We start from the raw sequence: 25,712 nt of genomic DNA on the forward strand, positions 1-25,712 counted from the left end.
TAGCTGTGGAGGGCAGTGTCACTGGCCCTCATGTGGGATCCGAACCGGGGCCCTCTGGCATCCCAAGCCAGTTCTTAACCATCACGCCACTCGGCCCCAAGCCAGTTCTTAACCATCGCGCCACTCGGCCAGCCCATAATCCTTCTCTTTCTATCTGTCTCCCAATCTATGTCTGTCTGTCTCTAACATCCCCTTTGCTTTCCTCTAGCTCAGCTTTTTGGCAGGATTAAAAAAATAAATCTTCCTGTTGCTTCCTTTTGCTCATGTATCTTTTCTGTGGGTCACTATGGGTTATCTCTCTCCATCCATTGTTTAGTAGAATAGCAACCTTAATCCGTTCTGCACTTCCCATAACCTGGATGTTTTGCCTGAAGAAGGGAGGGGTCTTGTGCAGTAGGAGAAAAAAAAAATCAGCAGAAGCAGCAGGGGAGAAAGGGGAGCTTGCAAATGACTCCCAGAAGAGAGTCAGATATTCCTTAATCCCTCTGCAGCCCAATGGAAGCTTTCCCTCAACTGCTTTTGTCTCTGCTTCCTTCTTCCATGAAAACCTGGGCCTGGGAAGACCCTACACTGCAGAATGGGCGTTTGAGTCCTTGTTATGGCTCTGGACTTTAGTATTGTCCTAAGAAGACAGACCTAGCCCCATGTTCATTCCTCTAAGAATATGCATTTTCTTTAAAAAGGTCAGAAGATGCTAAAAAAATTAAAAAGGCAGATGCTGGACACAGAATGATTAGGGTTAAGTACAAGCACAACGGGGCTATGAGAACCAGAAATACCAGCAGCAATTGCTATGGCCCAGGTTCTTCGGTCTCTTGGCAACTGTTATGTCTACATATCAACTGGCTACAGAGAGCACCTGTTGTATTCTCCTCCCACTGCCAGAATTTGGTCATAGGTGAGGTCTCTCTGACCTCACCCACTCCATACCAGATTTCTCTGATCCTAGTGAGATCTTTCCTCATCTAAAGCAAAGGGTTTCTGTTCCTATTGTTAGTTTTGTCCAGTTTCATGCCTCCTGCTATCCTTATTGGTAGCAGTGGCTGTATCTTTTGAGTTAGTTTGCGGGAAAGAACAGTCATCTGATGATAAGATTCAGTGAAAAATAGCCCAGATTCCTACCCATGAACATCATTAGTATTTCTTCTCAGATCCTAGGAATGGGGGAGGGGTGTGAGTTAGCTGGAAGAGGGAATGAGATACTGAAAATCCAGTCCAGTTCTTACCCCAGTAGGGGACTGTGCATTGATGACCACCATCTTCTTTTCCTGGTCCTACCTCCTTCAAGACTGGCAGAAGAGGAACCTGAGATTTCTCTCTAGTCTTTCAGGCTGAGAGTAGAATCATCCCTAGTGTCAGTCTCACCATCACAGTATCTCCTGGGATTCCTGATTTCCTCGTGACCAAGGATAGATGAGCGGGGCCGAGAACACAGGACATCACAAACCAAAATACGGACACTCAGTATGATGCTCATGGTACCCACAGTGACCAGCCCAGTTCCACCGAGAACAACCAGAGTAGGAGGCACCTGGTCTGCTGCTCGATCAACCATAGACTCATCCACCCCAGCGGTACCAGGTGGACCAGCTGGCCACACTGAAAGCCAAGGATGGGGCCTGTTGAGAAAGCAGCAGCAACTTTCTTAGGTGCAGGCAGGCGGAGTTCAGCTCCAGGAGCAGAGACACCACAGAGAAGCCCACGTAGTGGCCTGAGAGAATGGCAGTGCTGAGGCAGCTGACTACCTGAGGAGCCAGGGTCAAAGATCAGAGGACCTTCTAAGACCAACCACCCATCATATCCCAATATCCTGGTCCTTAGGAAAGGGGCTCCCAAGTATTTTCTGGCAGCCCCCTCCCCCAAAACACCCAACCATTATGCTTACCCTTATGTCAGGGGCCTGAATGGCTTTGAAACAATCCTTCCCTAGGATGGAAACAGCCTTGGCCCAGAGGCTATCTCCTCTGGGGCTGCAGCATCTGCACAGTACCCCCTTAACTTCCATTCTTCGCCTTTCATGCCCCATCCCCACTCCCAATATTGGGGCTCTGCCTTCTCAGAAAAGCTCCATATTCAACATTTCTGCAATTGGCTGGACCCCTGTGGGAATCCAAACTTCTCACACAGTGCTCAAACTCCCAGCTGTGACCAGCAGTCAATCCCCTCCCCCAGTTCAGCCCAAGGTTGGGAGGGTCAAGTACCAGGGGGGTCAGAGACACTCCGGGAAGTCATAGGACAGAAAGCTGATGAGAGATTGGAGGCACACCTTCCTTCCTGTCTGGCCTCTCCCTGAGTCTCACCACCAAATGGTGACAGAGATGGTTCCAGGCTTGGGCCAGGGTCTGGTTCCACAGCATGTCAGCTCCATCAGCCAGGAAATAACCTGTGGGCAAGGGGTAGCGGGACATTAGGCTTCCCTTAAGCTGGTATACAGCCTGGAGAGGAATCTCCATCCCCTTCTCTTTCCAGCTCTGTAGTCTCCCTCGGTAAAGCTGCCAGAAGAGGTCCTGGAATTACCATGGGAAGGTTGCCCCAGCCCACAAACCGGCCCAGCCTTCCCTGCAGTCTCACCCCCGGATACAGCCACCAGCACCAGGGCCCGGGGGGGGGGGGGGGGCGGGGGACCTGAATGGGGTCGGTGGCCATCTGAGGGTACAGCTTCAGCCTGGAGGAGTTGAGGGGAGCCACACAGTCAGCGTCATGCAGACCCGGATCCCATTCTCTCGCTGTGAACGCCCACTCATCCATCCACACCCTCACCTTAGCCTCTGACTCTCAAGGTCTCACATCAATTTTAAAGGTGTCAGCCAGGTCTTCAAATGTAAGCCTTCCACCCCTCACCCTCACGCCTCCGGAACCTCTAAGCCCCGCACCCGAGCAGCGCCCCGGTCCCGGTGAACAGACTGAGCGCCAGCGAGACACAGGTGTTCCGCCACTTCCAACGGTCCTGAGCAGCAGATCTTGGCGTGGGCAGCAGCTGCAGCCCCCAGTGCATCCCCCGGAAGGAGGCGAAGGAGGCTCCGGTCACGAGGTGCCCTGAGGGCGCCATGGCTTGGCGGGCGGGCGAGGTCCGGATCTGTCCCTCGGGCCTCTACACTGCTTACGGCCCCGACGCATCCAACACCCGCTGCAAATCTCCGCCTCCCTGCAGGGCTGGGTCTCTGTGATCCCTCGCCCGCCGCCTTTGCAATCTGCTGTAACTTTTCCAAGGCTCGTCCACGCCCCCATCCCTTGGCTGGGCGGTGATTGGAGCAGCCGTGCAGCCACCACCGGAGCCACGGCAACCGATCGCGTCCCGCCCTAGCGACGAACCGCGAATTGGGAGCTCCCGGGAACCAGGCAATGCAGTGGAGCTCAGGTCGATAGGGGTCTACCCCAACTCTCTGTCCTGAACCCCTCAGAGCTCCAGAAATAGATCTCTAATCTCACCTGACATTCCCAGAGGTCCCGCCCCACTAACGTTCACCCCTTTCTTTACTCTAACCTCTCACCGGCTGGTCATCCCTCCCACCACACCCACACAGACCTGAAAATAGAGGCAAACGCACCTCCACTTGCTTAAACCTCGCCAACGCACTGCTGCACCCCCCCCCCCACCTCTCAGTTGTGGGAGAGAGGGCACCCGTCTTCCTTGGAACCGCCCTTTGGACCTCCTGAGTTTTCCAGACCTTTAACACATCCCAGCAACCATGTAATTACAGGAGTCCTGCCCACTTCTATAGTACCTCTCAAATGGAGCAGCTCCATTTGGGATACGTGACCCACTAGGGATTCCTGATTATTAGGAAGGGAAGGCAAAGGGAACCACTCGGCACTAGCCTTGGAAAGCATCCTAACCACCATGGTACCTGTTGGGTGTATTGAATATCCTTTCCAACCTGAGGAGACAAGGAGAAATCACACAGGGTCACCTCAAGGGAAGGCCAAAACCAAAGAGAAAAAAACAAGACCCATTATGCTTTCAGCAGCAGGACTATTTGGATTCTAGAACCTTTCAGCCTGGAGAGGAAAATATTCCCCCCAACCCCTATTTTCCGAAGAGTGATAGGTTTTTACTGTTTTCCTTGTCTTACCACTCCATGCCTCTTTAGCTGGCTAACAGCCAGCAATTCAGAGAGCTGTTTCCTGAACACGGAGAGGGTGGATTTCAGCTACTTCTAAAGAATGAACTTCATAAACCAATAAGTGTTCCCCTAAACACTCTCACAACCCCTGTTCTCCACCAAAACCCCATTAAGTCCAAGGAGCTAAGGGCATCTATCCCTTCATTCTTCCACACCCACCTCTCCAAACTTTTTTTTTTAATTACACCGATTCTTTTAAATTTTATGTTATATGAAAGCCATACACAATTAATGTAGGAAATTTGCAAATTACACAAAAAGAAACTGAATAAAATTACAATTACTTTATTCCACCACCTTATTCCAAGATAACCACAATAATCTACATTTTGGAGTGTGTCCTCAGTCTTTATCTGTTTTATGTATACAAGTACAAATCATATATACCTACATCTTAAAAAACAAAATTGAAATCACAAAATATACACTATTTTTATAACCTTTTTAATATTCAAAGAGCATTCTTCTTTCCAGTCAAATGTTCTTCTACATGACTTTGAATGGCTGTGCAGTACTCCACCCTCTGGCTGGATATACAATAATTTACTTAAGCAATCCCCTATTGCAAATTTCCAGTATAGCAGAAATGAATTCCCAACCAGAGAGTTCCTTCTATTTTTCTCTATTGCAATGCTGGCATGAACATGTTATAACTAAATCTTTCATTATTTTCTTAGGATAAATTCCCAAATGTAGTAATTACTAGGTCAAAGGCTAAGGTAATGTTTGTTTGACACGTATTACCAAACTGACGTCCAGGAAGGCTGTACCAATTTCTACGCGTATATGCACTGTATGGGAGTGTTATTTTAGTACTCCTTTAGCAATAACTGGGTCATATTTTTTGTTATAGCTTGCTATGGGAAAAATGCGTACAGCTGTATTTGACTCTTTTTAATTACTAATTAGGCACATTTTTCATGGTTTTCACCATTTGAATTTCTTTTATGAATTTCCTCTATCTGTCCTTTCACAGCTGGCTCTTGCTCCTTGAAGCTGCTTATATAAAAATTACAGGGTGGAGGAGAGGTGGAAGTAGGAGATGAAGCCACCAGACACTTTAATATGGTCCCACATCTCTGAGGGAGACAGAAAGGCTGGAGAGAAATGATGAATGAAGAAGATGGCTGGAGGCTTGTCCTTGATGAAGGTTGGCTGTCTTCTCTCCCCCTGGGATGCTCCTAGCCTTTATGGGCCCCCTCTGCAGGGTGCGCAGACAGGGCCCTGTGCTCTCCAGGCCTTGTCCTTCACTGGTCTTCTGCCTGCCTGTGTTCCCAGGCTGTTCTTCCTCATCTCTGCTCCATGATAGGTAAGGATGACAGAGCCACATACCCAGGGCTGGAGGGGAGACACCGTGGCCAGTGAAGCGAGGAGGGGAAGAAAGGATGGAAGCAATATCCAGGGACAGAGTGATCTTTGTTGTGGCCTATGAGTGGACTCAGTCTACCCTCCCCCTTCGAATGCAGTCCCACACACATTCAGCTTGGGCTGCAGAAGAGCTGGGTTCAATGGTCTTCTCTCTTCTAAATCTTTCAGTTTCTCATAAATGGGGAATAGGACCCAGCTCCCTGCACACCTCCTCCCCCAAAATAGAACAAACAGCTTCTTGTAGACCCTGGATGTGGCCACCTTCAGGCAGAGAGACTGGGCCAAGGCTGAACCATACCAGAGCCTGAGCCCAAGAGTGAGGTTGGATCAGGAGCTGGGGGTGCAGGTTTACACTGCCTGATGCCCCAGTGGGGGTCATATCCCACAACTCAGCTCTCCCGGTTACTGGAGGGGAGAATTTCCTGCCTGCACAGAACTGAGCTGAGTCTCACATACTATCCTGGAAAGTAAAGTGAGGCAAGAAAGAGAGCAATGGTAGCTGGAACCCCACCAGGGGCCACAGTCTTACTTTGGGTGGCAGGGGAAGCCTGGGGCCACCTTTGCATGGTAGGAAGTCAGACTGAGCTCCTACTAGCCCCTCCCTCCAGCCCTCCCCCTCCTCCAGTTCCTGGGGTTATGGTCAGGGATGGGGTAGGGGCAATGCTTGTATGAAAAGCTGTTTTGTTCTCACCTCAAGCTCTGAATCTGCACAAAGGTTTCTGATTCCTTCATGCATACCCAACTGGGCAATTCCCAATCTCACAGGTAGGTGGAGAAAGCTGAGATGGGAAGTCTATGAGGGTCTCACATATAGGTGAGTATCCCTGAATCTAGAGCCTGAGCCAATCTAAGAAAATGCAGGGAAAGGTAAGCGCAGAGGGATGACTACTAAGATGGGCATTTCAGTATGACCTTTTTCCTGGGAGGAAACTTATTTCTGGACTTCACGTGGAAAGACTAGTGGAAAGAATGGGGGGACAAGGAAGGAGGGTCAAGAAAAATATCTGGGTAAAGGAGTAGACAGGGTTTTCTTTGCTCTACTTGTTCCCATTGTCACACAAAGACCAACTAACCTTGGGTAATCAGAGCCAGCTATTCCCTAATTCAGCCAGGTTTTCTAATCTAAAATTGTTCTCTCTTGCTGGTCCAATTGGGGTGAAGGCTCTCCAACCGAACAGGGTTCCCATTCCCGAAAGGTATCATCACTCCCGCTGTTCAGACCTTCCCAGCCCCAGTTCTGTCACCTTCCAAATGAGGGGGAAAGCAGCTCCTGCTCCTCTTCCTCTTCTTCCTCCTCCTCGAAGCCAAGGGCAGAGGGCAACAGTTCTTCAACTGGCAGCTTTAGCTGGGTCAGGACATAAAGCTTGCCACTGAAGAACTACTGCGGCTCAGCCAGGTGAGAATGTGGGAGGTACAGGATCCTAAACAGAAAGGAAAGAAAAATGGGAAAGACCTCAGCAGGGTCATGTCTCAGGGACACTGTCCCACTGGCCATCAAAGTCCAGCCCCAGCAGATACTCAATCTTCTAAAGAAGGGTTCTTGGCTCTGACCTGAGCCTGCAGGAGCTATTAACTTCAGTGAGAAGCAAGAGGCAGCTCTAAACATACTTCCCTTGCTCCTCTTTCCAAACCTGAATGCTGTAGAAACCCAGGCCCGCTCTCACCTCCCCTTGTCCCAGCTACTCATGGGGGACGGAGTGGGGGTACGGAGCAGCCTACTCAGCATTCAAAGAAGGCAGGACCTGGGACCCTGAACACACTCTATCTGTAACCCATGTACTAGGTGAGAAGTTGTATCTTCGGTCCAGAAATATGAGTTCAGTGATCAGCTCAACTGACTTGTTCCCAGGGAGTTCAGCTGGAAGGAGGGTTTCGGGGGCCTGCATCTGGGGAAGAGTGAGGAAGGGAGGAGGTCTAGAGTTTGGTAGGTCAGCAGAGGCTCCTGGGACTGTGAGGAGAGGACAGGGGACCAGAGGCTAAGAGAGGAGATTGGGAAGGGTGGTTGGGCAGCCTCCCCAGGATTCTCAAATGCCAGGCATTCCGCTTGCGCATTCCGGGTACATCTGGTATGAATTCCAGGCTGTCTGCCTGCCCCTCCATGTCTGAACTTTGTTCCAAGTTCCAAGCCCCGCCTCCACAGTTCCAACGCATGAATCAGCAGGAAAAGCCGGGCCCTGCAGCATGGCCCAGGGAGGGGGCTGGGGGCGTGGCAGGCTTGGGGGCTGTGAGCTGGGGAGGGCGGGTCTGTGCTGACACTCAGGCCAAGGGCATGGCCCATGACAATGGGAGCGGCCAAGGTGGTCTAGCCTTGAGATTTTTATACTCAGAGGGTAGGAAAGATTAGGGTTGGGGTGGGAGGTTTTCAAACTACAAAACCCTCTTGGGAGGCATGAACTTTGCGGTACCTTCCTTCTCCCAGGTGACCAGTCCCAACTCCTTCCTATTCCCCTCTGTCTGAGCCGGCTCTGGTCAGTCCACAGGACTCAGCGGCTGCTGAGAGTCTGTGCCAAGCAGGTGCCCTTGGCTGTGGGGCGGGGTGGGTCCAGGGCACTGACCCTCTGACCAGCTGCTCCATCAACCCTTTGGCACCCTGACAGCTTTCTGCCCAGTCTGACAGCCAGGATGACAGGCCAAATGAGTTGGAGGCAGGAACTAGGGCCGAAGGGAGGTGGGGGCGATAGCCTAGCCGGAGGCCACGGGGAGGGGCCAAGAGTTGGCCGAGAGGTGGGGAGAGAAGGAGCCCAGTGATGACTAACCCATGCGCCCCACCCAGCCAGCCGGCTTCCCAGGCGGTCAGGGCCAGGCCTGGGCTAGGGGCCCCACAACCGGACAGGCTTGGGGGAGGTGCAGAGGTGACCTTCTCTCGGCCCAAGACGACTAGTTAGGCTGGGGGGGGGGTAGAGTTTCCAGGCCCTCCTCCTGCCCGCTCCCTCCACCAACCGCGGTGAAACCCTAACCTCTGGGTTGCATAAGGCTCCCGCACCGCCGCCCCCTACTCCCCTCTCCTCCCCCCTTACATAACATCCCCTGGAGGGAATGAAAGGAGGGGCCGGCCCGCCCAGAGACCCCTTCCCTGCCAGGGCGCTCAGCTGGCTGACCTAGTGAGTGCTGGTAGAATCAGAGTATCTCTACCGCTACCGGTCCTGTCCCAATCCTCCCGTTTGGGTGGCCGGCTCCCGTATCCACAGACCAGGGGGCACCGAGGTTAGCCGCCCCAAGCCCTCCGGCCCCTCATCTTCCTCCCAGCTACTCCGCAAGACCTTCCGCCACGACTCCGGTCCTGGACTCTTTTAAAGCCTCCTGACACACTACTCCAGCCAGTCCAGGCCCCTCTCCCTCAGAGTGCTCCTGCCCCCACCGTCGCCCCCTCTCCCCTCCCCCGGAAGGGCAGGGTGTGGTCGCCAGGACCCTACTTGCCCCCATTACCCCGTTAACACGGTTCTCTCCTGTGTCGTCAGGACTCTAGCTCACACCCACCTGGTGCTGGGTGTGTGCGTTGGGGGGGGGGGTGCTGAGGGTAGGAGACCAAATCAGTGCGTCCGTTCCCCAAGGCCGGCGGCGGTCTCTTCCCAGCGCTCAGCACACACCGGCTCCAGTCTCCGATCAGCTGGCGGCGTCGTGACGCACAAGTTGCGATTGCACTTCCCAGGGCCAATCACCGCCAACTGGTAGGCAGCGTAACCACACCTACTCGGGGGCGCCAGCTCTTCACCCTGGTCCCGCCTCTCCGGCCGTCTTAGTTCTGATTGGCAACGAGGCCACCCCTTTGCCTAGTGGAGTTGCGCTAAGCCACGCCCACCAGCTCATGAGCTGGCCAATAGGTGAAAAGGTGTGGCTCAGCCGTCCACCTAGGCTACTTGCTTTGAAGAGCTCTACGTCAAACCAGAGTCCTAAAGAGCAGAAGGAAGTAAAGGCATGTGTGTTTGCAGTGCATACTGGTCAATGTAGTTCTCCATTTGACACCTTGTTCCCAGAATCCAGTGCGCTCTGTGAGTTGGCATTTTTAAACTCATCTCTGAAACCCTCCCGGCGAAGTCCTTAAAGGGCTACAGCCCCTCCCTCCTTTTTGGGGCTGTGAGTGCTTCTTTTAGACAACCCCCAAACGGATTTGCTAACTTCTGCAGGAGGCGATAGCTCCATAAGGAAAGGTGGAGCAAGTGAAGCAGCAGGAGTGGGCAGAACTGAAGGTGGAAATCAGCCCCCAGGGCAACGAACTCTTCCACTGGATGAGAACTCCTGAGAGCTTTAGGGGGAGGGAGGACTGCCCACCTCGCCTATCCCCAGCTTTCACTGGAGAAATCTAGTCCACCCGTCCTGGGTGTGGGGGTGCTTCCTGATAGGAGGCTTTTCTTTTCTTGGAGACTTCTCGTCCCGGTCGCAGACAGAGCCGCTTCCTAACAAAAGATTCATAGCACAGTCTTCACCTGAGGGTAGAAGGAAGACTTGTGGTCAGAAACTAGGGGATGGGCCATGTCAAAGTACAAATGGTCGGCAACCCCATCTAATACCTAATACCCTCCATTCTGTCCCGCCCTCCCGAATTTTTTCATTGACTCAGGCCTACTTAGGGAAGAGATTTCAAAGGTAGAGGCCAATGAGGAGGAGGATCCTTTCTCAGGGTCCAATCAGAGTCTAGAGGGGCGGGGGATGGGCAAAAACTGAAAGGAACCCAATGACTTGGCAAAAGCTGCTGGACTGCTTATTTAAAGGGGCAAGTCTGGGATCCATGCCACCTCGTCACTGCCCCCCTACCCTGCACCGAAGAGAAACATGTAGACAAGGATCCATGACTTTTCCATAAACTCCAAATTGGGGTGAGGTAATTTATGAGCCAGAAGGATTAGCCTGGAGCGTGAGATAATTCCTTCTGTATTAAGTACTGGCTCCACCAAGTGATTGCTTTGGTTCCTAGGAGCTCGAGTTCTGAACGTGTGTTCAGAACATTGTGCCTTTAAGGAAACTTCCTGCCTTCCACCCCAGTAACAGCTGATTGTGGAAAGTGTGACCTCAAGGGACGAATCAGCTGTTACCACATCTTCCTCCTGGCCTGCCCTACTCCATCCCCTTATTCCCCCCACTCCCCATGGGTGGGGAGGGAAGGAAGGAGATGGAACCCCAAATATGGGGACCTGGCTTGTATGTACTTTCCTCTTCCCTGTCACTCCAAGACTGTCTCCACCTGCCCAACCTCCCACCCCCCCCAATCTGCTGATTAGTTCTCCAGAGGTTTTGAGCTTGGAACGAGAGGTATTTCCTGTCAGCACAGTCAGCTCCCACCCCACTTCCCTGGTCTAGTAAGGGAGGCCAGTATTGGGGAGGCCCAGAATGGAGACTGGATGGGTATGTGGGGGCTCCAGGAAGAAGTACAGGGGAAAGTCCAGTGTAGCTGCAGACCAAGGCTAGAGGAGAGGAATAGCTGTGAAAAGCAAGCCTCCTGGGGTCAGAACCCTGCTCCCCAAGCCAGCTGCCTCCTACTCCCTGCTCAAGTTGCCCTATTCCCCAGACAGGGGCCTGCTAAGGGACCTCCTGGCTTTGCCCATTCATTCTGCTTCTAACTGTTCTTACATGCTAGCTGGTCCTTGGCTGCTCCAGTTTTTACACTCTCACCCTCCACAGCAAGGGAGCTAATGTGGAGCTTCCCAGGGGCTGAAGGTGGAACGCAAAGGCCCCAGAAACCAGGGGCTTTGGTTGGGAAGTCCTTCAGGAAGACCTAGGTAAATATTTTGCACCAACCCTGAGCTAGGAGTCAGGGTCACTCCAGGACAAGCTCAGTGTGAAGTCCCAGGACTGACTTGGCAAGGTTGGGAGAAACTGAGCAGGGCCTTGGCCAAGCTTGGAAGGAAGAGAAATCTTACCAGCTGCCCCATTCCCATTATCCTTAGCATAGATGTCCCATCCCCTTCCCACCCAAGGCCCTTGGTGGTAGGCCTTTCTCCATTTTGTTCTGCTAAATCTCCATCCCCTCACTATTTTACTCTATAGGGCAAAAGCACAGGCTTTGAGTCCAGTTTCTCACCTCAGCACTATTGACATTTGGGGTTGGATAATTTCTTATTGTAGGGGCCAGCATCACTGGCCCACTAGATGCCAGTAGCAACATACCCTGCCCCCCATAACAACCAAAAACCTCTCCAGACATTACCAAATGGTCCCTCAGGGCCAAAATCGCCCCCAGTTTAGAACCACTGAGTTATACAAATTTGGATTCAAATTCCAGCTCTTACCAGCTGTGAGTTTATGAATATACTTAACATCTCTGAGCCTCAATTTCCTTATCTACAAAATAGAGTAAAAAATAAGTTTATGGTTTATTGTAGGGAATAAAAAAGGATTATGTTTGAAAACACCTAGCACAGTAACCTGGTCCACTGGCCCACAGGCATTAAATGTTAACTGAGTGCCTTCACTTTTCTCCCTGTCAGATCCGTAAAGGCTAACCTCACTCAGTATGGGCTGACTGCCAGGGCAGCTGCAGCCTGCCTGACTATCCAAGCCATGACCTCCAGGAAGCTCAATATTGAGGTTGGTGAAGGAGAGTGGCTAATTTAGTCCCAGATTCCTCAAAGCCCAAGGGTGCTTGGTTTGGGATTCAGGGGGAATTTGGGACTAGAGCTGATATCTCAAGATATGGCCTACAGACTGCCTGCACCAGAATTACCTGGAGTGATTGTTACAAATTCAGATTCCTGGGTCTCACCCAAGACTACTCAATCAGAAGTACATCAGAAAGCTTGAAAACCACTGTTTTAGGGCTCAGATTGGGAAAGGTGTCATTGCCCCAGAAATCTTAGTTCCCAGCATTGCAAGGACTTTCCTATTCAAGGGAAGGGAAGCATTCTAAGAGGTAAGATTAGTTAAACCCAATGTCATTGTTGCATTGCAAGCCGAAACCACTAGAGGGCAGGGCACACACAGACTTGCAGAAAAAGTGGTGCCTGCTCAGTCTAGGTAAACTGAGACCGGAGCAAAGACCAGGTGGACCCAATTTTATTGGCACTAAGAAGCAGGAACTGATTTTGCAAGGTCAGGAGGAACTGAGCAGGGTCTTGGCCATGCTTAGCAGAACAAAATGGAGAAGGGCCTACCCCAAAGGCCTTGGGTGAGAAAAGGATGGGACATCTATGCTAAGGATAATGGGAATAGGGCAGCTGTTAAGATTTCTCCTGACCTGTCCTCTGGTCTCAGGTACTCAGACCAAAGTACCTGAGGCTAAGATATTGTCAAGGAACTCCTAATTTCCCAGGTGAAAAAAACAATAGTGCATAGCCAAAGAGTACAGAGAACATTGGTTTTAGAATAAAATCGACCTGGGTTTGAATCCTGGCTCTACCACTTCTTAACTGTGTGATCTTGGGCAAGTTAACCTAAGGTGGTTAGCTTCCTCATCTTAAAATGGGTCTAAAAATGTCTTCTTAAAAGGATTGTGGTGTGGATTAAACAATATATGCAAAGTGCTTCCCATGGTGCCTGGATCAATCAGTGCACAATAAATGGTGGTTTTAAGTAATGACTGCCCAAATTCCTGTGACCAAACACATCAGGGGCTCCAGCTGCCCCTTCAAGAAGGAGGATACAGATGGAATCAGATCATGGCAGCAGAACCATTCCCGTATTCTCTCTAATTTGGACTTTAGTTTTACTTAAGTGCCTTTATGGAACCCCTACACCTCTAACACCAAACTCCTACAGGAGGCAAACTCTCCTTCTTGGAGTGAGACTCAAAAAAATAGGCTAGTGCAGACAATAGCCTATCTGTCCTGCAAATGATTCAGAGTTGAGACCCCTTGAAGGAGTTACTTGGTTTTGGTGCCAGGTCTCTGGTTTCCGCTCCCTATCTTGTGCTGCACCCTCCCCCCAGCCACCGTGGCATCTGCAAGGCTCTGACCACAGTAGGCAGGCTCTGTGGCACTGCAGAAGCTGATCTTCAACAGGAAGTCTTGGGGGAACATTTCCTTCCAAAAACTCCAGGCCTCTGGTCCTGGGCCACTTTTCTCCCTCAGATTGCCCAGAATTAAAAAACAACAACAAAAAACGGTTGTAAGAGGGCTGTGAGTGGGAGGACTCCAGAGCAGAAAGTCTCCATTCTGTCACTTGGATAAGCCTCTTTGGCGGCTCTTGGTTATCACCTGTAAAATATAAACAGTAATAACTGTCCTCCCTACCTCATGGAGTGTGTAGTGAGGGCCAAATGGAATGTTACTGATTAAACGTTTTGGAAAATTAAAAGCTCCTTTTGAAAGGCAGAGCTGAAGGGACTTGATGTCAAAAGTCCCAGCTCTGCCTTTGATTTCTTAATCTGTAAAACCGGAGGGCGGAGGGAGGATCAGCCCGCTAAAGGCAGGGATCTCTGGGAAAAACCTCCCTAGATCAGCGTTCTGGAGCGTGCGGGAGCAAGCAGGGGTGGGAGGGCAAATCTCGTGGGCGGTGCAGCATCCCTCTCCCCTCCACCTGCAGGGCCGGCTGGGACCCCTTCCAGCTCTAGAGGCTGCCGCCACCAGCCCAGAGCGGAGCGCCGGCAGGAGGGCGCGGAGGCCCGCATGGCGATGGCGCGGACCGGAGGCGGTCCCGCCCGCGGGTCTGAGCCACGTGCGGTTGTTTCCGTGCCGGGGCGATCACGTGAACAGCGTCAGCTGACGGGTCACGGTAGAGCGGGGCGCTGGCACCCCGCAGCGCCCGCCCTGCCGCGCCCGGAGCGCAGGACCCTGCGGAGGGGTAAGATCGCCCCCGCCCTCCGCTCCTGTCCCCGGCTCACCCCCACCGCCTCCGCCCCAGCCCCTGTGCCTTGCCCCTCCCTACGCGGCCGTTCTGGCACCCCGGAAGCCATCGCTAGGAGGACTGTGGCCGGGCTCTACCCCGCGCTGCCCCCAGGCGGCAAGGAGGGGATGGCCCTGGGGAACAAGGGGCGGGAAGTCGCTCTTACCATCGGGCTCGAGGGCTGGTCCCCGTCCCCAAGCCCTGACATGGAGGAGCTGCTCCAGAGCGTGGAGAGGGACCTGAACATCGATGCCCGGCAGCTGGCTCCAGCCCCGGGGGGCACCCACGTGGTGGCCCTAGTGCCCGCGCGCTGGCTGGCCAACCTCCGCGAGCACCGGCTGCCCCCGGGACCCTGCCCCCGGGCAGAAGGCCTGGGCGAAGCGGAAGTCAGGACTCTCCTGCAACGCTCGGTGCAGAGGCTGCCCCCAGGCTGGACGCGCATAGAGGTGCACGGGCTGCGGAAACGGAGGCTGTCCTACCCGCTGGGCGGTGGCCTGATCTTTGAGGAGGGGTCCTGCAGCCCTGAAACCCACAATCGCTTCATGCAGGATGTGGCAGCCCAGAATTATCGCAACCTGTGGCGCCATGCATATCATACTTATGCGCAGCCCTACAGTCATAGCCCTGCCCCTTCAGCTGTCCCTGCCCTGGACTCAGTAAGACAAGCTCTGCAGAGGGTCTATGGTTGCTCCTTCCTGCCAGTGGGTGAAACTACGCAATGCCCATCTCATGCCAGAGATGGACCCTGTCCCACTCCGGGCAGCCCTGCCTGTCCCAGTCTTTTGAGAGCGGAGGCCCTGCTAGAGTCTCAGGAGATGCTATATGTGGTACATCCTTATGTGCAGTTCTCCCTGCATGATGTGGTCACCTTCAGCCCTGCCAAGCTGACCAACAGCCAAGCCAAAGTGCTTTTCATTCTCTTCCGTGTGCTGAGAGCCATGGATGCCTGTCACCACCAGGGACTAGCCTGTGGAGCCCTCTCTTTGCACCACATTGCTGTGGATGAGAAGCTTTGCAGCAAGCTCCGGCTGGACCTGAGTGCTTACGAGAGGCCCGAGAAGGATGAGAATGAGGAGACCCCTGTAGCAAGGGGTGGGGCAGGCATTGAGCCCGGAGAGGAGGGAGGAGGGGGACCTGGGTGTCCCACTTGCCAGGAGGAACTTAGGGGCCTTGTGATAGACTGGGTCCATGGCCGCATCAGCAACTTTCACTACCTCATGCAGCTGAATCGGTTGGCAGGTCGGCGGCAGGGGGATCCCAACTACCACCCAGTGTTGCCCTGGGTGGTGGACTTCACCACACCCCACGGGCGCTTCCGAGACCTGCGCAAGTCCAAGTTCCGCCTCAACAAGGGGGATAAGCAGCTGGACTTCACGTATGAGATGACGCGGCAGGCGTTTGTGGCAGGTGGTGCAGGTGGTGGGGAGCCACCTCATGTTCCTCACCACATCTCAGACGTGCTCTCTGACATCACATACTATGTGTATAAGGCTCGGCGCACACCCCGGTCAGTGCTCTGTGGACATGTGCGGGCACAATGGGAGCCCCATGAGTATCCCGCTAGCATGGAGCGTATGCAGAACTGGACACCTGATGAATGTATCCCTGAATTTTATACTGATCCCTCTATCTTCTGTTCCATCCACCCTGACATGCCTGACCTGGATGTGCCAGCCTGGTGTGGCTCCAGCGAGGAGTTCGTGGCTGCCCACCGGGCACTGCTGGAGAGCCGCGAGGTGTCCCAGGACCTTCACCACTGGATTGACCTCACCTTCGGCTACAAACTCCAGGGAAAGGAGGCTGTAAAAGAGAAGAACGTGTGTCTGCACCTGGTGGACGCCCACACACACCTCACCAGCTATGGTGTGGTGCAGCTCTTCGATCAGCCACACCCGCAGCGCCTGGCTGGGGCTCCTGCCCTGGCCTCTGAGCCTCCACACATTCCTAGGCTGTTGCTCCAGACCATCCAAGAGAGCACAGGCCAGGAGGACTTCCCAGGGCACCTGACAAATGGAGCGGGCCGGCTGGTTTTGGAGGCCACTCCCTGTGAGGCTGGCTGGGCCAGAGACAGGCCTGTGGCAGGGGAAGATGACTTGGAGCAGGCCACAGAAGCCCTGGATTCCATCTCCCTTGCTGGGAAAACAGGTGACCAGTTGGGCCCCTCCTCTTCCTCTTCCAGTCAAGCCCCTCCAGGCCTCCTGTCTTTCTCAGTGGCCTCAACCTCTCGACCAGGCCGCAAGAACAAAGCTGCTGGGGCAGACCCTGGGGAAGGTGAGGAGGGAAAGATTCTTCTTCCAGAGGGCTTCAATCCTGTGCAGGCTCTGGAAGAACTGGAGAAACTAGGCAACTTCCTGACCAAAGGCCTAGGGGGCCAGTTGGAGGTGCCTGAGCAGCCCCAGGTCCAGCCACCTGTGCAACTGCAGGACCTCTTCCATCGGGACATGCAGGCACTGGGTGTCCTATTGGCTGAGATGGTGTTTGCCACCAGGGCCCGAACACTGCAGCCTGATGCGCCTTTGTGGGTACGCTTCGAGGCTGTTCGGGGGCTCTGCACACGCCATCCCAAGGAGGTCCCTGTGTCTCTGCAGCCCGTGCTGGACATGCTTCTGCAGCTGAGTGGACCTGAAGGCCCTGTGGTGGCAGGAAGGGGCAAGCTGGACCCACTATTTGAGTACAGGCCCATTTCCCAGGGATTGCCTCCACCTTGCCCAGCCCAGCTCCTCAGCCCCTTTAGCTCTGTGGTTCCCTTCCCTCAATACTTCCCAGCACTGCACAAGTTCATCCTCCTGTACCAGGCGAAGCATGTGGAAGACGAGGCTCAGGGGCGGGAGCTGGTCTTTGCTCTGTGGCAGCAACTGGGTGCAGTACTCAGTGACATCACCCCAGAGGGCCTGGAGATCCTGCTGCCCTTTGTGCTGTCACTTATGTCCGAGGAGCACACAGCCGTGTATACGGCCTGGTACCTATTTGAACCTGTTGCTAAGGCGCTGGGCCCCAAAAATGCTAATAAGTACCTACTGAAGCCTCTCATTGGTGCCTACGAGAGCCCCTGCCAGCTTCATGGCCGCTTCTACCTGTACACTGACTGCTTTGTGGCCCAGCTGATGGTGCGACTGGGTCTGCAGGCCTTTCTCGTCCACCTGCTGCCCCATGTCCTGCAGGTATTGGCTGGTGTGGAGGCCTCTCAGGAGGAAAGCAAGGGCCTGGCAGGGGCTGCTGAAGATGAAGAAAGTGGCCTCCCAGGGACCAGGCCCAGCTCCTGTGCCTTTGGGGAGGAGATACAGATGGATGGGGAGCCTGCTGCCTCCTCAGGCCTCGGGCTCCCAGACTATACATCTGGCGTCAGCTTCCACGACCAGGCTGACCTCCCTGAGACGGAAGACTTCCAAGCCGGGCTCTACGTGGCTGAGTCCCCACAGCCCCAGGAAGCTGAAGCTGTGAGCCTGGGCCGGCTGAGTGATAAAAGCAGCACCAGTGAGACCTCCCTGGGCGAGGAGCGGGCTGCAGATGACGGGGGCGCCCCTGTGGACAAGAGTAGCCTTAGGTCAGGCGACAGCAGCCAAGACTTGAAGCAAAGTGAAGGCTCAGAGGAGGAAGAGGAGGAAGAAGAAGGCAGCGTGGTGTTGGAGGAGGAGGAGGGGGAGCAAGACGAAGTCACTGGGGCATCTGAGCTCACGCTCTCCGACACGGTGCTGTCCATGGATACGGTTGTGGCTGATGGTGGCGGGGCAGATGGGGAAGACGAGGAGCCACTGACCGAGCAGTCGGAGGGCAAAGAACAGAAGATCCTCCTTGGTGAGTTCTCAGGCCTGGAGGTGTTGGTCAAATAGTTGTGTGGTCTTAACATTTGCTAAGCATGTATTCGGCACCAAGCAGTGGATCGAGCATATCCACATGCAGCATAGATGTGGGCCTGCCCTCCTGGAACTCACGTCTAGCAGAGGAGATGCAACATTGTAGATAATCCTATGGAAGTGCAAGTTTATTGGTAGTGCTAGAAAGAACACAGCTGGGTGCTACCAGGGAATATAAAATGGGGCTTGGATCTATTTTCAGGGGTCAGAGAAGGCTTCCTTGAAAGTAGGGCCAGTTGAGGTTCAATGAGTAGGAGGTAGCTAGGCAAAAATGGCAGGGTCTGCGATGGGAAGAGCATTCCATTAAGAGGGAACAGTATACGCAAGGCCCTGAGGCTGTCATGATTCCATTAAAGAATCAGTGAAAGGCCAGCATGGTTAGACTGAGAGAGTGGAGGAAGAGCAGGGAACAGAGACCAGAGGAGGAGGTAGTTAGGGTGCAGCCAGGGCCTCATTTATGAGCTGGAAAAGATTCACTGAAGAGGTAACCAGGAGCAGCCCCAAAGCCAGAGTTCCGCAGGTGGTATGGGGCTACCAGGCTCAGGCTGGGCTCCTGGGCAGAGTTGTAGCCAGGATTGGCTAGGTGGGGTGCCGTGGGGTGGGGTGGGGTGGGAGGAGTGGTGAGCCACAATTATCTGATCAGCTCAGGGCCTGCTCCTGTCCTGCAGATACGGCCTGCAAGATGGTCCGCTGGCTGTCCGCCAAGCTTGGCCCCACGGTGGCCTCTCGCCACGTGGCCCGGAACCTGCTCCGCCTGCTGACATCGTGTTATGTTGGTAAGGCCTGTGGTCAGTGCTGGAGATGAAGCTTCTCCCAGTCTCTCTGCTCACCTTTAGTCCTCTCTAGGGGATCCTTCCCACTCCTACCACAGACCATTTCACAGCTAAGTCCTGGGACCCAGTCTGTAAATCCCTTCCTTCCTTAGGCAGGGCATGGGGCAGACCCCTGGCTAGAGTGAGCAGGAGCGGCTACCACAGTCCCTGGAAAGTGGACTGCCCTCCTGCCCTCTGCTAGCACTCAAGGCTGCTGGCCCTTCCTTGGCAGGGTCTACTCGGCAGCAGTTCATGGTGAGCAGTGGTGAAAGCCCCCCACTGAGCGCTGGCAACATCTACCAGAAGAGACCAATCCTGGGTGATATAGTGTCGGGGCCTGTACTCAACTGCCTCCTCCACATTGCGCATCTGTATGGGGAGCCCGTCCTCACCTACCAGTACCTTCCCTACATCAGCTACCTGGTGAGTCCCTTATTTGGCAAGCTGGGGGTCTGAGGAGCCTGAGGGCTGACCTGGGATTTCTGGGGGTTCCAGGGGGTCTGTCCGTAGGGCAGCCTGGCCCTCATTGCCTCTGTGGCCCTAGGTGGCCCCGGGTAGCACCTCAAGCCCCAGTCGACTGAACAGCCGTAAGGAGGCGGGGCTGCTGGCAGCGGTGACTCTGACTCAGAAGATCATTGTGTACCTCTCAGACACCACCCTCATGGACATTCTGCCCCGTATCAGCCACGAGGTCTTGCTGCCTGTTCTCAGCTTCCTGACTTCTCTCGTTACAGGGTAGGCCCCTGCCCAATCCTGTGTGGGGAACATCCCAGCTGAGGGGTTTATGGGGGTTGTGGGGCTGGGAAGCTTGGAGAGTCCAGTGACACTGCACTAGGTGTCAGGAGCCCTGGTTCTGATCCCGGCTGTGTGGCCCTGAGCACGCCCACCTTCTTTCTGTGCCTCAGTTTCCTCATGTGCTTTGGACCAGTTGGTCTTGTAGCTCTTTTCGCTTATAGCTTTTGATAGATTCTAGGCAAGTCCCACAGAGTGGGGAGCTGGAGTTTATGAGCTCTGTTTCCAGGTTTCCAAGTGGAGCCCAGGCCCGGACTGTCCTGTGTATGAAAACCATCAGCCTCATTGCCCTCATCTGCCTGCGCATTGGACAGGAGATGGTCCAGCAGCACTTGAGTGAGCCTGTGGCCACCTTCTTTCAAGTCTTCACTCAGCTGCATGAGCTTCGGCACCAGGTGGGCAGACCTCCCTAGCTAGGATGGGCTGGGCAGGGACCGTGGACTCCGCTGACTCCATGGGATTCCTTCCCCCAGGAGCTGAAGCTGGATCCCGTGGGCCGCAGTGAGGGCCAGTTGCCAGAAGTGGCCTTCTCCGATGGGCAGCAGCGGCTGGTGGACCCTGCCCTGCTAGAAGAGCTGCAGAAGGTGTTCACCTTGGAGATGGCATACACAATCTACGTGCCCTTCTCCTGCCTGTTGGGTACTGCTCCCTCATGTTCCCTCACACAGACTCTGCGGCTACGTCTCTTCCCCTGGGCGGGCCCCACGCTCCCCCTGCACTCAGAGTCAGTAGTGGGTAGTAAGCACAGTTTTCTGGGTCAGGGCAAAGAGACTTGGCCTCAGACCTTGAGTCTCAAGGTGACATAATAACAGGGACTGAGCGTTAGCCAGCAAGAAGGCACAGGAGTGGCCTCGCGTGTCCCTGGGGAAGGTGGGGTAGTCAAGCTGACATACTGAGACTCAAGGAGCTGTCTGAGAGGAATGGGCAGCCCACCGTTTATGTAGCTTCCCATATGGGCCAGACCCTGTGCTGAGCATTAACACGTGTCATCCCCCTGAAGAGGATGAACAGCCCTGTAGTCAGATTAGTTGTCATCTCTCCACTGAAATCTAAGCTCTGGAAGGGAGAGCATGACCTGTCTTGTTCACGGTTCTATTTTTGATATCTAGCATGGTACCCAGCACATACAGAAGACGCTCATGTATACATAATGAATGAATGAGACCACGTTTTACTGGGGAGGAGACTCAGGCTCGGAGATGAAGAGTTACTTGCTCAGTTGCATAGCCAGTACGCGCCCTGTCTCCTGTGGTTCCCAAGCCCTTGCGTGGATGGTGGCAGCCGCCTGCCATCTTCCCTAATCTTAGGACCTCTTCCACTCTCATCCAGGTGACATCATCCAGAAAATAATCCCTAACCACGAGCTGGTGGGGGAGTTGGCGGGGCTGTATTTGGAGAGCATCAGCCCGAGCAGTTGCAACCCTGCCAGCATGGAGCCCACCGTGCCAACCACTGGCCCTGAGTCAGACCCCCAGGGTGGGGGCTGCCCTCAGGATGACGGCCACTCGGGGACCTTTGGGAGTGTCCTGGTCGGGAACCGCATCCAGATCCCTGATGACTCTCATCCTGAGAGCCCTGGCCCGCTGGGCTCCATCTCGGGGGTGGGCAGTGGGGGCCTCAGCTGTGAGAGCGAGGACAACGCGCTGAAGCGGGAGCTGCCACGGAGTGCCCATGGGCTGAGTGGGAACTGGCTGGCATACTGGCAATACGAGATTGGCGTGAGCCAGCAGGACGCCCACTTTCACTTCCACCAGATCCGCCTGCAGAGCTTCCCGGGTCACTCGGGGGCCGTCAAGTGTGTGGCGCCTCTGAGCAGTGAGGACTTCTTCCTCAGTGGCAGCAAGGACCGCACCGTGCGCCTCTGGCCACTCTACAACTCTGGGGATGGCACCAGCGAGATTGCCCCACGCCTCATCTATGCCCAGCACCGTAAGAGTGTCTTCTTTGTGGGCCAGCTTGAGGCTCCGCAGTGTGTGGTGAGCTGTGACGGGGCTGTGCACGTCTGGGACCCCTTCACAGGTGAGCGGGCCCAGGTGAGGCCTGTTCTGTTGCTGCCATCCTATACCCCACCAGGCCAGGCCTCTGGGAATAGGCCCCAAGCAAGGCGGGGGGGTGATTGGGGTATAATGGTTTATGGTTTGGGGTGACCCAGTGAGGCCACACAGAGGAGCAATTAGGACTTGGAATCCATTAGACCTTGAATTTGAATTGGCTCTGCCAACTTAACTTGATGAATGACCTTGAGCAAGTCACCTCACTGCTAGCAGCATCAGTTTTCCCAACTGTAAAATGGGAATTAGAGCAACTGGTTTAGAAGATAACGCTTGTAGGGGCTTGGCTTAACACGTGGCATGTAGTACATGTTTGGTAAATTGTTGCTTCATTATTTTTTTAGTGTCATTGTAGGGAGAAATAAGGCTAAAAAGGGGGAGGGGATAGAGTAGCATAGAGGCAGACAGAGGGAGATAACATTCAGTCACAGGGTGCTGTGTGAAGAGAGGAGGTTGCTTTGGGGACAGGAGCCTGGCCTGGCCATGAAAGCAGGAAGGTAAGAGGGTCAAGAAACGTCTAGCATTTTCTGAGATTCCCTGGGATATGTGAGGCAGATATTGGGTAGTTTGAGGGGATAGGAAGAGTTGGGGCTCTTCCTCAGCTGCTGGGACCTCAGATCCACTGTACCTTTCCTTCCCAGGGAAGACCCTTCGCACGGTGGAGCCTTCAGACAGCCGGGTACCCCTGACCGCTGTGGCTGTCATGCCCGCCCCCCACACCAGCATCACCATGGCTAGCTCTGACTCGACCCTGCGCTTTGTGGACTGCAGGAAGGCTGGATTGCAGGTCAGGGGAGTCTGGTTTCCTGAGCCCTGGCAATGGGAAGAGACCCCAAAGAGAGAAGGCCAGGGCGTAGTTTCTTTTTGGAGACAGATCACCCACAGCAGCAAACCCTGGGGGATGGGACTCTGCCCTGTGATGGGAGGAGCTCTCCCCTTGATGGGGAACAGAGGCTCAGGCCTTCCAGCTGTGTGGGCTTGGGGGGTGAGCAGGACCTCAGGGAGAAGCGGGTTGGAGCCAGCGGTGGCATCTCAGTTTGTCTCCCTCTGCTTGCAGCATGAGTTCCGCCTGGGTGGCGGGCTGAACCCTGGGCTTGTCCGCTCGCTGGCTGTTAGTCCCAGTGGCCGCAGCGTTGTGGCTGGCTTCTCCTCGGGTTTCATGGTGCTCCTGGACACCCGTACAGGCCTGGTTCTGCGTGGCTGGCCTGCCCATGAAGGAGACATCCTGCAGATCAAGGTAACAGACGGGCTGTGCTTCACTTCCCCACTGTTCTGGGCTCCCACCTCTGTTTAGGGCTCACCCAAAACAGGCTTAAGCTGATCTCCCTGATATCTGCCCAAGGGCAGGTATAAGGGAGGGTCAGGAGCCAGGTGCACTGTGGGGCCTTGGCAGGAGTTAGGCCATGGGGGCGGGCACCAGGGAGCCGAGCTGACCCTGCTACTCCCTGGAGATGTTCTAATGAGTAACCCTTGTCCATATTTGTCTTGCTTGGAGGATCAGGGGTCGGGTCCTGTCCGTGACCCAATTCAGGTTAAATAAAGCTCGGCTGGGAGGATGTTTACTGCCCCCAGACCACTGAGCAGAGTCCATGCCCCCTGCTGGGCTGCCCTAGTGGGGGCAGGGGCAGACCAGGCATGGGGATCCTACGTCCCCTCACTGCTCTCCCCCCTTCCCCCGGCCTTAATCACAGACCTCAGGGAACTGCTCAGGGAGACATAGGAGGAGAGGCACAGGGCTACTTATAGGAGAATTTTTCCAGGCAAATGGGACTCCCTTCCCATCCCAAGTGGAGGCCAGGGGATGTGCGTTGCCACTGCTGGGGACAGGCTGCCTGGGTTCCCTCCAGGACTCCCCAGAAGACCCTGGGCTCCAGGTGCCTCTAAATTCTGACTTTCCAATCCTGCCTTTTCAGGATGGCCCTGGGGTCAGCCTGGGTGTTAATCCTGGCTCTGCCACTTACTGGCTCTGTGACTTTGGTATGATTACTTGACTTTTCTGAGTCTTAGTTTTTCTCTGTAAAATGGGAACGATGACAGCATCTACCTCATAGATTTCAAAGATTACACGGTAACGTGGTAATGTGGCATGCCTAACACAATACCTGAACAAAGTAAGCTCTCAAACTATAGTGATGACTAGGTTAATGACACTTTAATATATTCATATTAACTAACATGAACATAATGTGTGTGGGTGGCAGCCTGTCCACTGCTCAGGATGCCCTGTCTTTCTGGGAGGAAGCGGGAAGACCCTGTGGCTTGGTGGGCACACGGGAGGCCCAAGCCCTGCTGAGGCTCTCCTCTTCCTGAGCAGGCAGTGGAGGGCAGCGTCCTGGTCAGCTCCTCCTCCGACCACTCCTTGACCGTCTGGAAGGAGCTGGAACAGAAGCCCACGCACCACTACAAGTCAGCATCCGACCCTATCCACACCTTCGACCTGTATGGCAGCGAGGTGGTCACTGGCACAGTGGCCAACAAGATTGGCGTCTGCTCCCTGCTTGAGCCGCCTTCCCAGGCCACCACCAAGCTCAGCTCCGAGAACTTCCGTGGCACACTCACCAGCCTGGCCTTGCTGCCCACCAAACGCCACCTCCTGCTGGGCTCAGACAACGGGGTCATCCGCCTGCTGGCATAGGCTGAGGCTGGCGCTGGCCAGGCCCCATTGGGCAGACATCCTCCGGGAGTCCACCCCCTTACCCTTGTCTCCCCACTAGCTCCCTCCATGCAAGCCTCAGGCCCCGTGCCCTGTGTACCCACATGGCCTGCCAGTTACAGCAGGGTAGGGATCTGCGTTCCCGAACTCCCAGAGTCACCAAGGCTGATCTCATTCATGGCTTGGGGAGATGCTGCTCCTGGCCAGCAGGCAGCAGGAGGAGAAGCTGGGAAAGCATCGCTGCCCTCTCCTCTCCTCAGGTCTGCCCTCTGGATCCACATGGGGACAGGGAGGCTTGGGAAGGGGAAGGGAGACTGGCCCTGCCCACCCAGTCCGTAGCCAAGCCCTCCCCATTCTGGGCTCTCTCTATCCCTGTACCCCAAGGACGGGGAGCTTCCCCAGTCCAGGACCCCATGGTGCTTGGGCTCCAGCCTCTGAGGGGGACTGGCCATGGTCCAGGAGTTAAGGGCCTTGAGCTGGGGTTTAAGTGTCCACTCAGCCAGGTCCTGCCCAGTGTGGGACCAGAAGAACAAGTAAGAGGTCAGGACCAGGAGAGGGAGGATGGACCAGGCTAGCTGGTACCTGCCAGGAGTGCCCCATGCCTTGCCTGCCCACCCCTAACCACAGCGTTTGTGCCTTGAGCCGAGGAGGCAGCCCCTGGGCCCAGAACCACTGCGAGGGTGGGGAGGGGAATCCAAGACCCTGAGAGAAGGGGCAAGAAGAATTCCATCTCTGCATCTCAGATCTCTCCCAGGGGACAGGAAGACCCTGGCGTTCCTGGGTCCTCACATTCTGGATCAGAGATGAGGTCTGGGACTGGGCCCTTGCTGTCTCCTCACTATTTGCAATAGATGTAAATATGACCAATAAACCCTCTTTGGAAGAGCCATGGAACTGAGTGAGGCTTTTCTTGATGGTGGTGTCAAGTGGGGAAAAGTTGAGATCCTACAGCTTGCAGGGCAGTGAGGAGAGGGTGAGGAGTAGGGCAGGAGGTGGGGAGGCAGCCTGATTGTTGCTCTTCAGGTAGCACAGGGGACAGGGCTTCTCATTCGTGTAGCCCCAGGCCAGTTTCCAGAAACCTCAGCCCTGGGGAAGGCAAGGAGGCATTGCTCCTGATGAGGTAGGATGCTGAGACAGGCTGTGTCCCTCAGCACCTCTCTCCATCCCTGCCTTCTGGACCCAGGCTGAAGGCAGCCAACCAGGATACTGGGCATGGTATGGGCATCCTATCCTGGGTTCCCTACATAGGCTCTTACAGCTCTCCCTTCCCTCCCCTCGGGATGGGGAGGCAGTTGTGGGGGAGA

General features: G+C 54.7%; 2 protein-coding genes and 1 long non-coding RNA gene across 5 annotated transcripts; 1 reads left to right on the forward strand and 2 right to left on the reverse strand.

The window, feature by feature from the left end:
- Window positions 1-84: 84 nt before the first annotated feature.
- Window positions 85-3,240, reverse strand: TLCD2 (TLC domain containing 2). Its single transcript, XM_019650450.1, is given in 7 exon segments — window positions 85-1,536; window positions 1,539-1,583; window positions 1,586-1,745; window positions 2,301-2,383; window positions 2,572-2,614; window positions 2,617-2,665; window positions 2,874-3,240. Coding segments are annotated over 7 exon segments (774 nt in total). The 5' UTR covers window positions 3,050-3,240; the 3' UTR covers window positions 85-1,318.
- Window positions 3,241-4,393: 1,153 nt separating this feature from the next.
- LOC109386890 (uncharacterized) lies at window positions 4,394-14,485 on the reverse strand. Its single transcript, XR_002124866.1, has 3 exons — window positions 14,413-14,485; window positions 8,970-9,916; window positions 4,394-6,913 (listed from the first exon to the last, which is right to left on the reverse strand). It is a non-coding gene; the product is annotated as an uncharacterized LOC109386890 (long non-coding RNA).
- WDR81 (WD repeat domain 81) lies at window positions 13,941-25,302 on the forward strand. Of its 3 annotated transcripts, XM_019650446.1 has the most exons (11): window positions 13,952-14,204; window positions 15,921-18,041; window positions 18,769-18,876; window positions 19,145-19,335; window positions 19,457-19,647; window positions 19,934-20,099; window positions 20,178-20,343; window positions 21,034-21,723; window positions 22,397-22,542; window positions 22,813-22,992; window positions 24,070-25,302. In XM_019650446.1, exons 1-11 carry the CDS (start codon window positions 14,030-14,032, stop codon window positions 24,388-24,390), a joined length of 4,455 nt encoding a protein of 1,484 aa, XP_019505991.1. In that variant the 5' UTR covers window positions 13,952-14,029; the 3' UTR covers window positions 24,391-25,302. The 3 variants fall into 3 exon arrangements, with proteins under 3 accessions (XP_019505990.1, XP_019505988.1, XP_019505991.1); XM_019650443.1 differs by having other exon boundaries at window positions 13,944-18,041; XM_019650445.1 differs by lacking the exons at window positions 22,813-22,992; window positions 24,070-25,302 and having other exon boundaries at window positions 13,941-18,041; window positions 21,034-21,737; window positions 22,397-22,536.
- Window positions 25,303-25,712: the final 410 nt, after the last annotated feature.

This window comes from Hipposideros armiger, unplaced genomic scaffold, assembly GCF_001890085.2.
Source record: "Hipposideros armiger isolate ML-2016 unplaced genomic scaffold, ASM189008v1 scaffold_141, whole genome shotgun sequence".
NCBI lineage: Eukaryota > Metazoa > Chordata > Mammalia > Chiroptera > Hipposideridae > Hipposideros > Hipposideros armiger.